The sequence below is a fragment of the Pygoscelis adeliae genome, unplaced genomic scaffold (genome assembly GCF_000699105.1).
Source record: "Pygoscelis adeliae isolate BGI_AS28 unplaced genomic scaffold, ASM69910v1 Scaffold154, whole genome shotgun sequence".
In the NCBI taxonomy this organism is placed as follows: domain Eukaryota; kingdom Metazoa; phylum Chordata; class Aves; order Sphenisciformes; family Spheniscidae; genus Pygoscelis; species Pygoscelis adeliae.
Window position 1 is genome coordinate 1,073,504 of NW_008825113.1, and position 15,842 is coordinate 1,089,345.

At 39.3% G+C, this 15,842-nt stretch overlaps 1 protein-coding gene across 1 annotated transcript in view; it reads left to right on the forward strand.

The window, feature by feature from the left end:
- Positions 1-439: 439 nt before the first annotated feature.
- The window catches only part of LOC103920317 (trifunctional purine biosynthetic protein adenosine-3-like), a 25,210-nt gene continuing 9,807 nt past the window's right edge, over positions 440-15,842 (forward strand). Inside the window, exons 1-13 of the mRNA XM_009328018.1 lie at positions 440-521; positions 3,380-3,528; positions 4,329-4,424; positions 5,085-5,259; positions 6,844-6,955; positions 7,420-7,479; positions 8,322-8,447; positions 9,155-9,242; positions 10,438-10,523; positions 11,001-11,169; positions 13,296-13,527; positions 13,662-13,756; positions 14,486-14,595. Of these exons, the coding sequence (XP_009326293.1) occupies positions 3,384-3,528; positions 4,329-4,424; positions 5,085-5,259; positions 6,844-6,955; positions 7,420-7,479; positions 8,322-8,447; positions 9,155-9,242; positions 10,438-10,523; positions 11,001-11,169; positions 13,296-13,527; positions 13,662-13,756; positions 14,486-14,595 (1,494 nt within the window). The 5' untranslated portion in view covers positions 440-521; positions 3,380-3,383. The remainder of the gene's footprint in view (positions 522-3,379; positions 3,529-4,328; positions 4,425-5,084; positions 5,260-6,843; positions 6,956-7,419; positions 7,480-8,321; positions 8,448-9,154; positions 9,243-10,437; positions 10,524-11,000; positions 11,170-13,295; positions 13,528-13,661; positions 13,757-14,485; positions 14,596-15,842) is intronic.

Consider the following 15,842-nt stretch of genomic DNA (forward strand, 5'->3'; position numbering starts at 1 on the left):
TGCTCATCCTGTTACGATGCTGTCTTGGTGAATAAACAACACTAAAATACATTGTTTCAGAGAGATTTTCTATTCATTAGGTAATGGTTTTCTACATTATTTTAATTTCAAATTCACTTTCTGTAAAAGTCAGATTTTGATATTGGAAGTTTCCGTGTATATTGTCTTTCTCTGCTGCATATACACTTCATCACCTAAGAAAACAGTTTGGTCAAATAATTGCAATACAAATTGACCCGCTGGAATGAATGCAAGTTTAAATTACCTTCTTCTGGCCAGTCATGCAGCAGAGAGACGTTTCAGGACTACAGGAGTTCTGTTTCTGACTCAGATTGTCATAGCCTCCTGACTATAAGAAAAAATTCCAAAAACTGTTGCAAAAGAGAGAGAAATTTTATCCTTGTTTCGTCTTATAAGAAATAGGACTCTTCTTTCCTTGTAGTGGTTTGCTCTTCAGTCACAGGTAGAAAATGTGGAACCGTGAGTTTGCAAATCTAAGGCAGGGAGTCTACAGATACTTGGTAAGTGATGCTTAAGACTGTTGTAGCAGGCATGTCTCCTTAAAATGGGAGGTTCAAGTACAACATCTGTCCAATGGTACCAAGCCATTAATTCCATAGAAGTTTTAAACAAACTTTGCAGATTTCCTTTAAAAAGTGTTTTAGTGGTGTGGAAGGAATGGCTTGTGTTTCTATCAATGTATTTTTTTTATTTCTCATTGCCTGACTTTAAGACACGCAGATACTGCTCAGTGCTATGTTGGGATACATTAATTTTGTTTTCAGTAAAGAGTGGTAGCATTGCAAGCTTGCCAAATGTCAACCAAATGACTTCAGATACTATCATGAAAGGATTAGGCTGTTGAAGAGTATGGTGTAGGAACCAGCGGAAAATAAAATTTTCCACTGTATATAATAACGCTTATTATATACATTGTATCTCTGGCACCGCTTGTATTAAATTTCTTCAAAAGGTAAAAAGGGTAGTAATTAAGTGGGGCACAATTCAAGTGTGTGCTAGATATTAAAATAACCTTTATTTACATATCTAAGGATATGTTCCATTACAAAGAATAGGTCTGTGGGAGTTACATGTGCAGGTTGTAACTGGAGTGTTTCTGTTTAGCTGTAGACCGTGAAAGCTATGTTTTATTTTTACAAATTGTCTTTGGGATTCTTTACTTGTCAGAGGATATAAAATTGCTCTTAACATGGGAACTGAGCAGCGACCTCAGCTTTTTGATACCACATTGTACCTTCTTTTTTTTTTTTCTCTAGGGTTGAATACTATTAACATTGTAGGATTGATTGGGGGGGAAGAGAGTTTTTTTGTTGCTAGCTGAGGAAAAATGGAAAGAGGGGAGAATGGTCCACGCTGCTGAAGTCTGCGGGGAGGTCTGTTTTGAAGGGTGGGCGGCATTAAGGGGATCCTGCTGGGGATCCTCCCGTTAGACAGGAGGATAAAAGGGGACAGGGCGGCATGCAGGACTGTCTGGTTCTTTCACCCTCTCACCCTTATCCTTGGCTTTAGGAGATCAGAAATCATTTGGATCTGAAGCACGAGCTGAAGGAAGAACTCGAATCTGTTTGGAGGACTCCGCAGCCTTTTGTGTGGACAAACAGCAGGGTCTGACCGGTAAGGGAAGATGATTCCAGTGAGACGTCCCTCTCTACAGCATTTCCTCTAGGACGAACTGTCTTACCAGCTTTCTTTTCTTCCAGCGCGCTTTTGAATTGCTTTGCAAAAAATGTCTTTAGTGTGCTCACTATGACCTGGAATGGAAATGTGCATTTTTTCCACAGGGTAGGAAGCCCTGCTTGGTTTCCCTTTCTTCCCAGTCAGGAACTTCAATTTATTCTGCCTTAGAAAACTTCAGTGAATTGTGAAATTATATTTAAGGGAAAAAATAATTTTGCTTTTAAAAACACTTTGCTTTTTATTAATAATGTTGGACTGTAGTGCCTAATGAAGCTTTGTAGAGAGCATGTTGATGTCTTTCTTAGACACAGAGCAGTTGTAACCCTTTGCTTTTAAGTTCACAGCAACTTCCTAGTGACTCCAGAATTATTTGTCAAGCAGTGACAAAAGGAAAGACAAAGTCTGACATATTGGATAGTTACACAGTGTAAAGACTTAGAAAAGTCTTTTGCAAGGAAATCAGTCTGGCGATTGATAAAGCATTAAGCATATGCTCTGTGTTTATATGCCTAGAGCACAATACCTAAAACTTAAAATTAGTCTCTTAGATAATCCATAACGGTCTGTAATCCCCAGGGACAGGCTACCTGAAGTACTTACATTGTACTTGGACAATTTAATAATTATGAAAATATATATAGTTAAATTTTATTTTGTTGGTATTAGGTTAAGACATTTTAATACTGTCTCAGGAACTTGAAACACGATTATTGATTTATCACAGTTCTATGAACATCTTTTCTGAAATATTACACCTCAGTGTCACCATTTAGCTTCTGTTTGCCTTTGGAAGCTATGTAATGAACTCAAACCAATGGTTCTGATTTCTTAGGAAAAGACTGCTGACATGTTGCTTGCAAAGCTGGTGTTTTATGGTATCTTTAATTTATTATCTATTTCCTGGGTAAGGACTGGTTTATGCCGTTAGCATCTTCCTTAAAGGTCATGTTCTGGGGTGTTTTTTCTTTCTGACATTTGTCCACATTCAACACATAGGGAAAAATTAAGTTTGCAGATGTGACCTATATTGAGTATGATAATATTTCTGAAATAAATCAAAACTAATTTGCCTAGAAATATTATGGAGGAACTGTTTTAAATGTCAGTGTGCTAGTGAAATTAACAGTTGTTCTTTTATTGAGCATGCTGTTCTGCTGAAGTTACCCTCAGCAATTGTCAAAGTATAAAATCTGTTCTGAAAACTGTCTTTGCCATTTATTACTGAGCATGTTTACACTTATAAAAGTTCCTAGATTGACTACAGTGTTCAGTTTGAAGTATATTTAACTGGCAAAGTTACCTGGAGCATTTGTATGAAACTTTCTGTCCTGTCCTGTGTAGTTGTTCAAAGGACTTGATGACACCTAGTCATGACAAGGCTATTTCAGCCTGGATACTGAAGAGAGGAAATCTTGACTATACTGAAACAAGTGGAAAAAATTCCCAGTGATTTCATTGTTGTCAGTAGTTAAACCAAATGTGAATGATGCATCCATCCAGTGACACTACTGTTACAGTCACATTGTTCAGATGTCTTATAGATACCTTTCTAATACAAACTGGATTGATATTACTTAGCAATTATAAGTGAGAGATATAATTTATATATTTTTGCTTATTTTTACATGGGTTTGTGAAATAAAGAGATAGTACTATATATGATGATTCTGGGTTTGCACAGGTTAATGGCTGATCGGGTGCTTGTGATTGGCAGTGGAGGGAGAGAGCATGCGCTGGCCTGGAAGTTGGCCCAGTCTCCACATGTAAAACATGTGTTTGTTGCTCCAGGAAATGCAGGAACAGCTGACAATGGAAAAATTTCCAACTCAGGTAAAAAGGGGAAAAAAACAGAATATTGTGCCAAGTAATCAGTAATATGGGTGTTGGAACTGAAACAAAACTGACCACATTTGTTTGAGTTGGTAGGAGATAACAATTACTCTTTTCTTTTACTGGTACCACAGATTATTTAAGGCACATATGTATTTTCTTCTGTATGTTTTGTTTCTGAATTTTAGAACTGCCTAGTAAAACATCATACTATATCTATTTTTAGCCTAGCTTCTTGAGATAGTGAGGCTTATATGAGACACTATATTTCTACACCTCATCTCTTTCCTCCCACTGTTATGCTTGAACTCACTTACCAATTTCAGCAAAATGTAACAAAGGAATAGAAGCCTCAGAGTTATTAACTTCTGGATAGAAACTTCTCTGGTGTCTGCCCAGGCTGCTCAGCTAAATTTAGCTACATCATGTGCTGCCATTGAGTAAATCTTTGCTCAGCTGTTGAAATTTAGTTTCCTTATGAACGTACAGTTTTATTTTTTAAAGTTTTTATTCTGTTATGATAAGCAGCTTTTAAAAGTTTATGTTGATTACATAAAGCAAATAAAATACATTTAATAACTTAGTAGATGTGTATTAAAAACAGTAGTGCAAACTGGAAATGTTCACTGTTCCTTCTGGACTCTGTTATTATTATGTTGTTTGTTTTACTTTGCCCTTCATAGGCTGTTTCATTATTTTAATCATACTTCTTAGGGAGATGGAACAATGACATTCTCATCTCCCATCTCTTATTTAGGCTTTACAGTGGTAACTTAATTAAATTTCCTTTTCCTTTTCAGCTGTATTAGTGAGCAACCACACTATTGTTACCCAGTTCTGCAAAGATCATAACATTGGACTTGTGTTAGTTGGACAAGAAGCTCTTTTGGCAGCTGGTAAGGTTGAAATAAATCAGCCTGACAGTAAAAATCAGCACCTTGAACTCTGCTTTAAAATGACCTCTTTCGGATCTTAGGACACACACTGACTTAATTAAACTGAAGAGCAAGAAAATACGGATTATCTTGTAAATGTAAATTGTAGTCACTTAAAACATTTGGCTTCATAGCTGTATGCTGCTTTTTGTATGTTAGAAATCAGCAGGGGAAATCATTCAGGATCAAGAATCAGTAATGGTTAGAGGTACTCTTGTGTCTTCTGCTCTGCTTTCCTTTATATAAAGAATTTTCTTGCAATAGCCATAACATTGTTGCTGTATGCAACAGTACCCAGACCATCACATGCATTTATTATAATGTGCAGTAAGATCTCCATGTCTTAAATAGTGAACAGAAGTACCAGACAGTCCTAATGCTAGTCATGGGGTGGTAACTGTGACAGTGCTTAGTAATGTAAAGAGCTAAAGACCTCTTAAAACTAAATGATGAAACAGGGCATTGGATGTGCTGAACCTTATTTTAAGGATGAATTAGCTGTTTGAGACAAGGAAGAGTGTAACAGACTGCCGGCATGGTTATATGTGGTTTTCCTTTTGTCAAAATGACTTGATGTTTCCAAAGAGATGACTTGGTTCTTTTGCTATTTTTGATTATTAGGGATTGTTGATGACTTGAGAGCAGCAGGAGTTAGGTGTTTTGGACCATCTGCAAAAGCAGCCCAGCTGGCATCCAACACCAGTTTTGCCAAAGCCTTTCTGGATCGACATGGGATCCCAACAGCAAGGTGGAAAGCTTTCACCAATCCCCAGGAAGCTTGTAGGTTTATTATCAGGTAAATATTTTGATACTGGAAACTCCTCTGTCAACTTATCTATGCATTTGGCCTTCACCCATTATAGTTACCTAGAACTAGGTAACTTTTCAACTGTTGTTCTTCTCAAATAGCTACTGAATTAATTAGTTTTGTAATTAGACAGATGGTGAAGGTGCAGGGAACTTGAACAGGTTGATTTTTCTGTTCACAGAGAACAGCTCTTTGATCAGCTTCTTCAGGATGCTAGTTAGCCATTTAAAAGACAAAAAAATTGTGGCAGAGAAAGTATTTCAATAAATCTTTCTGTAAGGGTAAGAATAATTTCTACACAGACAGATACCAAAATGCTATCTGTGGAGTGATTTGGGAGGGACTGGTCAAATACTCATAACTTAAGGAGAATACTCTTATTTCTTCAAGGCTAGACAGCATCTCTCTTACATGGAGAGGGAAATGTAACTGCATATCTCTGCAATTGCTTTGAGCAGTAACGCCTCTGAAGTCATTGGGGATCCTTTGGGAGAGTAACTTACCGCTGTGGCTATTTTGGTCCAGTCTCACAGTAGCTGCTGTGTTCAGCTACACTGGTCTGTGGCTGTGTGTCGGTTTCACGGACTTCTTGTCTTTGCTGTCACATGCTACATGTGGTATAATCTAGTGGAACCTTCTTTTTTTTAAATAAAACCAACCTTTTCACTGCCTTTGTTCTGTAACAGCATTTAGTCTGTATTACTGCCATGTAGAGAAACAGGCCAACAATTTGCATGTTTGTAAGCATGCATAAGACTCAGGTCAGCACACTGAGATGTGGAGAAAGGGAGCTTTGTGTGAGCCTGCTTTGGCTGCTTGTATAAATATAGGGTTGAGATTTATCCTAATATAAATCGTAATGTGGAAAGGAGGAACGAGATGTTGTTTCAGAAAACAGGCTAGCAGTGTGTAGAATCAGCTCTTCAAAAGGGACATTTTATTTGACTGCCCACAAGCCAGAGAGAGGTGAATGGATAAAGTATAGTTAAAACATGTTAACATTATGCTGTCTTGTTCTTTTTGTCCTTCTAGATTTAGTTTGTGTTTAAGAGTAAGTGGAGCAATTCTGGGGATACAGTGTTAATACGCTAGTTCTAACATATCCTTTACGTGCAAGACCTAACTCAGCCTTAACCTTACAACCCTAAAGAGAACTTCCATAGTGGTTTATAGGATTATGTACTGTAATCTGGTGTTATGAAACTATAAATCATCAATGAGATCATCTTTCCAAACCTATGACAGGAGTAAAATAGTAACCCAACTCAGGGAGAAGAGGAAGAAGCTGTGAGGTGTTAAAGTTCAGTGACTCGTCCAAGGGGCTACACTGAGTTGATGTCAGAACCAACAACAGAATTCATGGATTTCTGGTTCACAGTCCTGTGCTGAGGGCTATAAGAGCCCGTTCACCTCCATGACAGGATGGGCTAGCAGGGAATGTATTTTTTCTGAAGTGTTATTCTTCAACCGTTCAGAAAAAAAGGAAGAATATGGGAGGCATTCAGTTTAAAAATTATAATTTCACTGGATGCAGTAAGGATGCCTGAATCTCACTTTTGCTTTCATTTAAAGCACAGACTTTCCTGCACGAGTTGTACGGGCGAGGGGCCCTGCTGCTAGAAAAGAAGTGACTATTGCAACCAGCAAAGAGGAAGCCTGCAGAGCTGTCCAAGAGATTATGCAGGTGGATAAATCTTTAATTGATCAGTGGGAATGCAATTCCTGATGTTCTGTAGCCTGTGAGTTTGTAATTTTGGCCACAGGAAGCAAGTATTTTCAGGAGAAACTTGCCCATTTGACTAAGGAATTTCTCTGGGTATCATCCTCAAATTCCTCGTGTTTGCCCCAGACAGCGGGCGGTGAGCAGGGCTTTGTAGAGTTTGTGACTGAACTCTCCAGCACTGAGTCCTGCTGCCCTGCCCCTCCAACTTTTTCATGTTTCGTTGGCTCTCGAAGTCTGATAAGGTGCATTTCCATGTCTCTTCCTTATCTCCAAATGAGATTCTATTTGCTTTGCTCAACATACCAGAATTCAAGCAAGCCGCTACTTTTCATATACATTGTTTTTTCTGTTAAAAGAAAATAAAGAGAGGATTTAGTTAGTAGATGTCATGTTTGCTAACTGGAGAATGTTTTTTTTTTGTACAGGACAGAATGTTTGGAGAGATGGTTGTTATTGAAGAACTTCTTCAAGGGGAAGAACTTTCTGTATGTGATCGATGGTGTGGTTGGTTGTGCTTTTATTCTTTGGCATTATTGCTATGCTCTGTGCCTAAACACACAAGTTTGTTGTTTCAAATAGTTTTTTTGTTTTATTTGCACTTACGTAAATAAATATGCAATCCAAGCAATTTGATGTGACACTAATCAATGTATGTTGTCAGTAGAATTTTCTTCTACATTAGCCATAAAATTGCAATTATAGTGATCTTTTTAGGTGGAAAATGATCTTTTTTTCCTAAGGTGACCTAAAACATGTTTGTATGGACTTTGTCTTGGTAACTCTTGTTACATCAATAGTTTTGTGCTAATATTTAGTGCCTATTTCAGCACTTTTCTTACCATGGATTACTACTCAGTGGCAGGATAAAACTTAAGCATGCATATTAAATGCCACATGAAATCTGAAAATTAGTTCTTTGTGCAAGGTTTGTCCTGCATTGAGAATACCTCACACTCGTTCAGGCCCCAGATCTGCAAACACACCTTTAACTTGGAACATATGAATAATTCTGTCAAGTCAATGAAGACTGTTCACATGCTTTCGGGTAAGCATATGTCCACGTGACTGATAGGTCAAGTTCTAATTCATCAGAAAGGAATTGTTATGAGGGCCACCATTTCTCTTGATTATTTAAAAATGAGAAAGCAAGCTCAATGAATCCTTCAGGTCAGTGGGCTTGCAGCAGCATAAGTGGATCCTATTGCTTTCTATCTTTGATTCCTAAATTTTCCTGGCAGAACTGACTCTCAGCCTGTGACCAGCAGTGTTAACTTCCTTTAGGACTGGACATTGTCACTGTTTCTGTGTTGTGTGTGTCTCTTAACAGTGCTTGTGCTTCACGGATGGTGTCACTGTTGCCTCAATGCCCCCAGCCCAGGCCCACAAACGATTATTGGATGGTGACCAGGGTCCAAACACTGGAGGGATGGGAGCCTACTGCCCAGTTCCTCAGGTACAGCAGTCCTCCTCCTCAGCCTGCAGTAAGGCTGATCACCTCAGCCTAACTAACCTCTGTGGTTAATATATCTCCTTTAGGGCCCAATCTTTTTTCTATCACATAGGCCAGATTTCTTCTCGAATTGATTGATGCTTTGCTTGTGTAAGTGCAATACAGGGCTCAAACTTTAGTAGTCATTCTTTAGTATTTAATGAGCCAGTGTTCTGAGGAATGGTCTCTCTTTTACCTTTTCCATTATTCCTGAATTTGGTGTTTCTCTGCTCCGACTAGCATCACTTGAAATGTCCCTGCAAGATTCCCTGCATGCCTGGAGTCTTTGTGTCTTGAACATAACCTTGGGTTTCTTGTTGTCGATTCTTAAAGCTGACTGCATTGTTCTAAATACACTGCTCAAGTACGTTATTGCTCTGTTTTTCTCTAAGTACAGAAACAATCTTGGTCTGTACAGCCCGGGTTGCCAGTGTCTCAAACCTCCTTAAAATTGGCCTTCTAAAGAAAGATCAAACAGAAAGTCTTGGGAGACAGAGGATCAGTGTATCTGTCCTTCAGGCAACAGCACCCTGATGGAAGGAGCGCACTGGTTGGGGGCAGGAGAGTAGAAAACATAGCTGAGGCATTTACTTACCCCAGTCCTTCCAGGTCCTATGAGTTAGTCCAGCAAATGCCATCACTGTCTCAATCAGTTTGATGTTGATTGTCAGGTTCCAGAAGTTCTTCTAGAGAAAATCAATGATGTTATCCTTCAACATGTTGTTGATAGTATGAGACAAGAAGGAACAGCATATGTAGGTAAGTAAGCATTCAACTGAAAGACAAGGTAAAGTCATATCAAGAATAGTTTCATTGTTAGGGATTGCTTGTGAATGCCAAATAATATTTGTTTAAAAAAAAAAGTTAGTTTTTCATGCAGTATTAAGCCTCACTGGTTTGGCTTTTAGCTCTTCCTTTGGAGAGAAGAACTTTCATCTTTTCTCCATAAAACATACTGTATTTTTATTAAATATTTTGTGTTTAAACAGTTGCAACCAGACTTTCTGTAGTTCAAGGTATAATATATACTTAAATACAGTTGTATTGTTCACTTCTATATACAGCAATGTAAGTTTTCTTAAGATCTTTGTCTTAAGGCTGCTTTGAGAAAGGAAGGTGATGCTCACAGCTGTCACTTGGTGCCAATGGCTGCTTTTGGTACTGAAGACTGTCAAGATCACATACATGTAAAGAGTTGGGTTCCAGTCTGCGATGTATTCTTTGCTATTTGGTAACTTTTTTACAATGCCCAAATCCGCAGTAAGAACGTAGTGGGTGTCGAGCATTTTCAGGACGATGCTGGAGGACCTGATGCTTTGTGGGGTTCAAATTTTCACACTTGTTATTCTCTGGGGATTGGTTTTCCGATTATACAATGAAAGGCCTGCTTTAGATCACCACATGCATTGTGGTGCATTGTGTGTTGAGTAGAAATCACAGCATGCCAACTTCAACAAGTTTTTGTTTGTTCTTGTTTGTTAGTAGCAGTAGTGAATTTTGGTTTGTTATTTTCGCCTGAAATACAGAGTTATACATCTATATTTATGCATAACAATAGCGCGCTTAATGGTAAGAAAATTGCAGTGTCCGCATAATGAATGGGGTTTTATGGGACCTGTTTATTTCATCCTGTCAGTTCCTTCTGGTCTCTGAACGCCTGCAATTAGAGGGCTGTAGCAGAAGGCGGAACTCAACTTTCTGATGCAGAGAGGTTGCTTTCAGTTGTATTCGGTCTAAAATGTGATGCAATGTTCCTCAGGTTGTTGCTAGCCACTTGGTTGGTTATTGTGGAATTACTATGACTTGTGTGTAACTGCTTGCAGAATCCCTGCTCCTAATTCCTCACGGTTTGCAGAAATGCTTCCCACATTCCAAAATACTGTGTTGCATTTAAAGGAGTTCTTGAAAAATAAACATTTAAATTCATTTGCTTGGCTGTGTTCTTTCTGTTCAGGTGTGCTGCAAACAGGTTTAATGCTTACCAAAGATGGTGTGAAAATTTTAAACTTTAAATGTCAGTTCGGTGACCCTCAGTGCCAGGTGAGTGAAAGATACTGGAAACTTAAATATGCTTAGGGAAATGTACGTGATGTATTTGGATTTATGTCTTCCTTCCCCTGAACATGCAGATCTGAATGAGAGTGTTTAGACAATGTGTGAGATTCCTCGAAATTTTAACTAGTCAGCTTCTGTGAATCGTTAGTTAAAGAATTTAAGTTAAAGAGCTGTTGCTCAGATTTTATTTTTCTGGATAGAAGCAGACTGGGAGGGGCCTAAATTCATGTTCCTTCTACATAATCTCACATCTCACGTTGTAAATTTCTGTCTGTTACAAAGAGATGCTGCAACCATTAAGTTGCTCACCTGTAGTTTCCAAATTTACTGGTATAGGGAAATACAGTATTTTCCGTTTGGCAGGTACAGATTTTACTCTATTAATTGAATTTTCCCTAAGTTGAATTTCAACAAGTCAGCAAGATAAGAATTAACTGCTCTCACTACGAAAATTTTCTGCAGGTAATTCTTCCACTGCTTAAAAACGATTTTTATGAAGTGATTCAAGCAACAATCGATGGCAAACTCTGCAGCTTCATGCCAGCCTGGTCAGAAAATAGCACAGCTGTGTGCGTGGTCATGGCAAGTCCAGGATACCCAGGAGACTATGACAAAGGCATGGAGGTAACAGGTAACTTCACTAGGTTGTTTAGTCTTTAATTTCAGCCCAGTACTTCAGTAAGCTTGCATTTACCTCTTCTCCCAGAGCACTGTACTGCTTTCCTCCATCCTACCCCTGACACTCATCAGAATCTGCCTTCATTCGTCACTCCTTGTCCTTGTGGAAGGGATAGCTGTTCAGTAAGATCGTTTAACTGGAATGCATGCCTGTCCAAAGTAGCACAGGGGCTAAATGATTAAAATTACATCACTCTATAAAGCTCTGTCTGTGGCTGGTTGCTGAGATAAGAAGGTGATGGGCATTATGTCCTCCTGGAACAACTGTGGTGCATCCATGTGGAGTACTTCCACAAACTGTACTGGAAACATGGACCACAGTGTTGTCAGCACACGACTGCTTATTGCTTGTTTTGCTCTCTTGCTGGGAGGTCACTTTATCTTAGCTAATGCCTGACCAAGTGATAAGGGTGACACTTGAGGACCTGTGGCCTTTAAAATAGGAGTGGTTCATGCCTCCACCATCAGCTTGGTTCTTTCCCTTGTGCCAGCCAGCCAGGTCATTACTGTGTAATACTAATAAGGACCTCTTCTTCACAGGGCTCGAAGGGTTTTTGGGAAGTTGGGCATGTGGGCTTTAGATCAATACTCATTTTCTGTGTTAAAATTCTTGTCGTTTAATATTAAGATTAAAGTTTTTAAAAACGTTTAAAATCAGAGAGAACTGTTGCAGAATTATTTCCTTCCCCCTCAGCTACTGCTTTGCCAGTCCAACACTATGCCTTGTGTAAAGCAACCCAGACAACTGATCTTACATCAAGGCCACCTTATTTTTGTCAGAACTCCAGTTACCTTGCATCACCCAGGGAGGAGGTCATGTTATATTGCTTTTTCCCTTGTCAAGATTTCTGCTGTCATGTTCTCCTTTCCAACCCTCCTCTTCCAGTTCCCTCACTGTATTTATTTTGTCAGTGATATTCAGGGAAACTGCATTTCTGTAACTGTAAAAATCCAAACCATGAAACTGAGTGAATCCCTCTGCTAATAAGCTGCCTTTCATTTGTCAGACTCAGGAATTTAACTTTTTTCAAGTTGGTATTCATACCTTTAGGGAGTGAGGTTGTATGACCACCCTGCTTGTTAATCACAAAAAGAGACAGTCAAAACAATGAAATTCAATTCATTCTTTTATTATTATACTCCAACCCCTGGAGCTGTGTGGGGTTTATTAGTTTTTTTCCTATTTTCCACATTGATTCCCACATTTTAATGGTTTTAATAAACATTTTATTCTGGAGTATTCGCTAAAACATGACGGGAAGGAGTTAGGTTTCCATTGCAGCAAGGCCAGCTGGGGCTCAGCTTTGACCTTGTCAGGGCGGTGCTGTGGTGATGTAACACACTGTACTTTCAGCAAGTATAAAGGTCCCTTTTACTTGTTTATAAAATCTGTCTAGCCGACAGCAAGGGGAAAACTGTTTTGTTTCGCTTTTTCCAAGCGATGGCAGCAGTTCCTCCTCTTCCCTTATCTTCTCAAAATATGAATCTAAAAAAAACCCTGAGCAATTTTGCTTTCCTCCAACAGGAAAATACATGGAAACAAATTAAAATAACAAAATATGTCATTTGTTTTAGCTATTGGAAAGCCACCTGCAAGTGTTTGTAGAGCATTGATTCCAGGTGTGGTAGGGAATTGTGTGGAGTGGGCACAGCAGAATAGCAAGGGGGGTGCTGAGGTAACATTAACATTAATGGTTTAGTATCAGGGAGAGGGGAGAATTCAAGCAGTAAACTGCTGTGAATTGTGATTTCATACAGGAAAGCCCTGCACAAATTATTCACAATTACAATATTGAGCACAGTTTTGCCCTGGCACAGACTAGTCATATGTCCTGTTGTGGCTCCTGGATCCCTTATTTCTGTTCCTGTGTGATCTGTGTCCTTACTGGATGCCTCAGAAGGGAGTCTTAGGGCCAGAGTGGGATACCCTTCAGTGGTAATGCTGTTTCTTGGAAGAAAGGTAAGGTGGGAAGCTTTATTGTTGTTCTCCCTTGCCTGAAGAAAGGACTTCAATCCTCACTGCTTTGCCAACACAGTGTGTGATTTAAAATACTCAGAGAGTTCCTTTTGCTTTTGTAGGGCTGCTGCAAGCCAAAGAGTTAGGGCTGGAGGTGTTCCATGCTGGCACAACGCTGAAGGATGGCAGAGTGGTGACAAGTGGTGGCAGAGTCCTCTCCATTACTGCTGTTAAGGAGGACCTGATGAAAGCACTGGGAGAAGCCAACAGGGGTGTAGCAGCCATACGTTTCAAGGGTGCCACTTACAGGAAGGACATTGGCCATCGGGGTATACGGCTTCTCAAACAGTCTCTGTATGTAAGCAAAGGCACTAGCAGAAATAGATGCTAGTCCACATTTTATGTCTATTGTTCCCATTTGTGTGATGAATGATGGTCTATGCAGAAAATGTCACGACTGCTGCTAGCATGTCCTTTACTCTCCACAGGGGTCTAATATACAAAGAGAGACATGTGGAAGCTGTGACCAGTGATGTTTTGTTTCATCAGCTGGAAACGTCAATTGTAAGTGGTACCAGATCAGGTAAGATTGGGAACAATTTTTGAATTTCCTCAGTATATTGAATGCAACAGAACGTTTTTTTCCACAGGAGGTGAGCAATGCATTCTTGGCATTGAAATTGAGCTTGAGAAACTGGGCTGAGGTCACCACGAAGAAAGAAAATTCTAATTTCTTTCTCATCACTCCTCTTTTGCTTAATTAAAAATAGTTGGCTTAACATGGGGATGATTGCACTTTTTTGAGGTTAGTCTAGTGAACTAGAATAACTCCTGGATTAATGGAATGGTTTTGTACGTCACTGGACAGAAGTGATCCTACCAGCTGTCTGTGTGAGTACAACATCCAAACAGTTATTAGGGTGTGGCTAACACTCACTGAACTTGTTATTTGCTCTTCAGACTATGTTCTTTACTCTTAGCAGTGATCTACTGAGGAAAATTTCTTGTTGGTTTTTTTCCCCGTAGAAAAAAATAGCTGCATAAAGAAAAAAGGCAAGCTGTTAACAGTTTGGTAAAATGTTTAACCTTTGCTATACACAATCCATAGGTCATAAATACAGAATAATAAAGATCTATTTACAACACCATGAAATATGTGACTTTGGGGTCCGTGCTTCATAAAGCTGTGCATGTCAGTGGACACAGTGCTGTCTTCTCCAGGAATTCATAATTTGCAGTACTTGCCTTGACGAGTGTTTTGGGTCTTTTTATTTCCCTTAAAAATGATCCTTGACATATTTGTACTTGGCAGGCAGTCATTCGGAAGTAGGAGGCTTTGCTGGTTTCTTTGGCTTGAAAGCATCTGGTTATGATGATCCTATCTTGGTATCTCAAACTAAAGGCCTTGGACCTAAACTGCAGGTAACTTGCAACTTGACTGTAGCAAAGCTTGCATTATCTCCCAAGACTGTTTTAAATGCCACAGCCAATTGCACCATCTGCACCTTTCTGAGCATTATAAATACATCGCAAGGCCACTGCAGTGGTCATTTGAACTTTGTAAATGATCTTTTGAGCAGGGCTTGTGCGTATGTCATTGAGAATGTGGAAGTTCTGGATATTTTGTGATGAAATTATAATAAACTGAAACATTTAGCTGGGCATTTGAGCAACTAAGAACCAGAATTTCTACTATAAAATAGAGGATCCATTGGCTTTGAGAAAGATCAGTTCAGAGAGGAATTGGTGCAGTGAAGTGCTGAAATGATAGCTGTCAGCTTAACAAATTGTATGCAGAGAGGTAGCATGATTACCGCTGTTAGGGCACTGGGGAAAAGAAGGATGGAGGAGATAAACATTAAAGAGGAAGAGAAGCCAATAGAGAAAGAATGCTAATTACACAAGAACACATAGGATAAGTTGAGCCAGGAATATATTTCTATATTCAATCAGAAGAAGGTTTTCAGCCATGAGAGGAGTGGAGGTCTGAAGCTGCCTTTCACTGATCAAGCACAGCAACTTAACTTGTTTCAAGTTGGTGTTTATACCTTTAGTAATGGGATGATATGATGTGGCTTCCTGCAACAGCAGGAGACTGAACATAATAATCCAGAAAGTCTTTTGCAGTCTTACATCCTTGGACACCTCTGAGCGTGAGAAAGTGATTGGTGCTGGCTCTTGTGAGTCTTTGTTCCAACTGCTTGGCAGAGAGACATTCCCAACTGTGTTTACACAGACTGTTCCCAAGACTCTTCCTTGGCCAAAAAAAGTTGGCGAATGCCGATATGAATTGTTACTAGATCAGTGGGAGGGAGATGTTGTAATGCAACAAAGGACATGGAATGACTGGTTTCCATAGCACTTCTAAATCCACCAGCCGGTGAAAGAAATCAGGCTTGTAATCAAACTCAGATTTTGTTTAGGTGCTGATCTGTTACCATTTTGAAGCTGATGATACTATTTATCTGCATTTTTCCCTTGCCCGTCTTTCTGTACTGAGCTTTTCTGCACTGGTATAACTACACTGATAGAGCTGTGTCAGTAAAAGGTAGTCACCTTGAAAATGTATCCATACATATGCAATCTTTGTCCTATTTCAGACCCTGAAGTGGTAACTGCAGAGGTGAATTGCACTGTGTGAGCTGGTGCTGTGCATCTACATCAGCAGT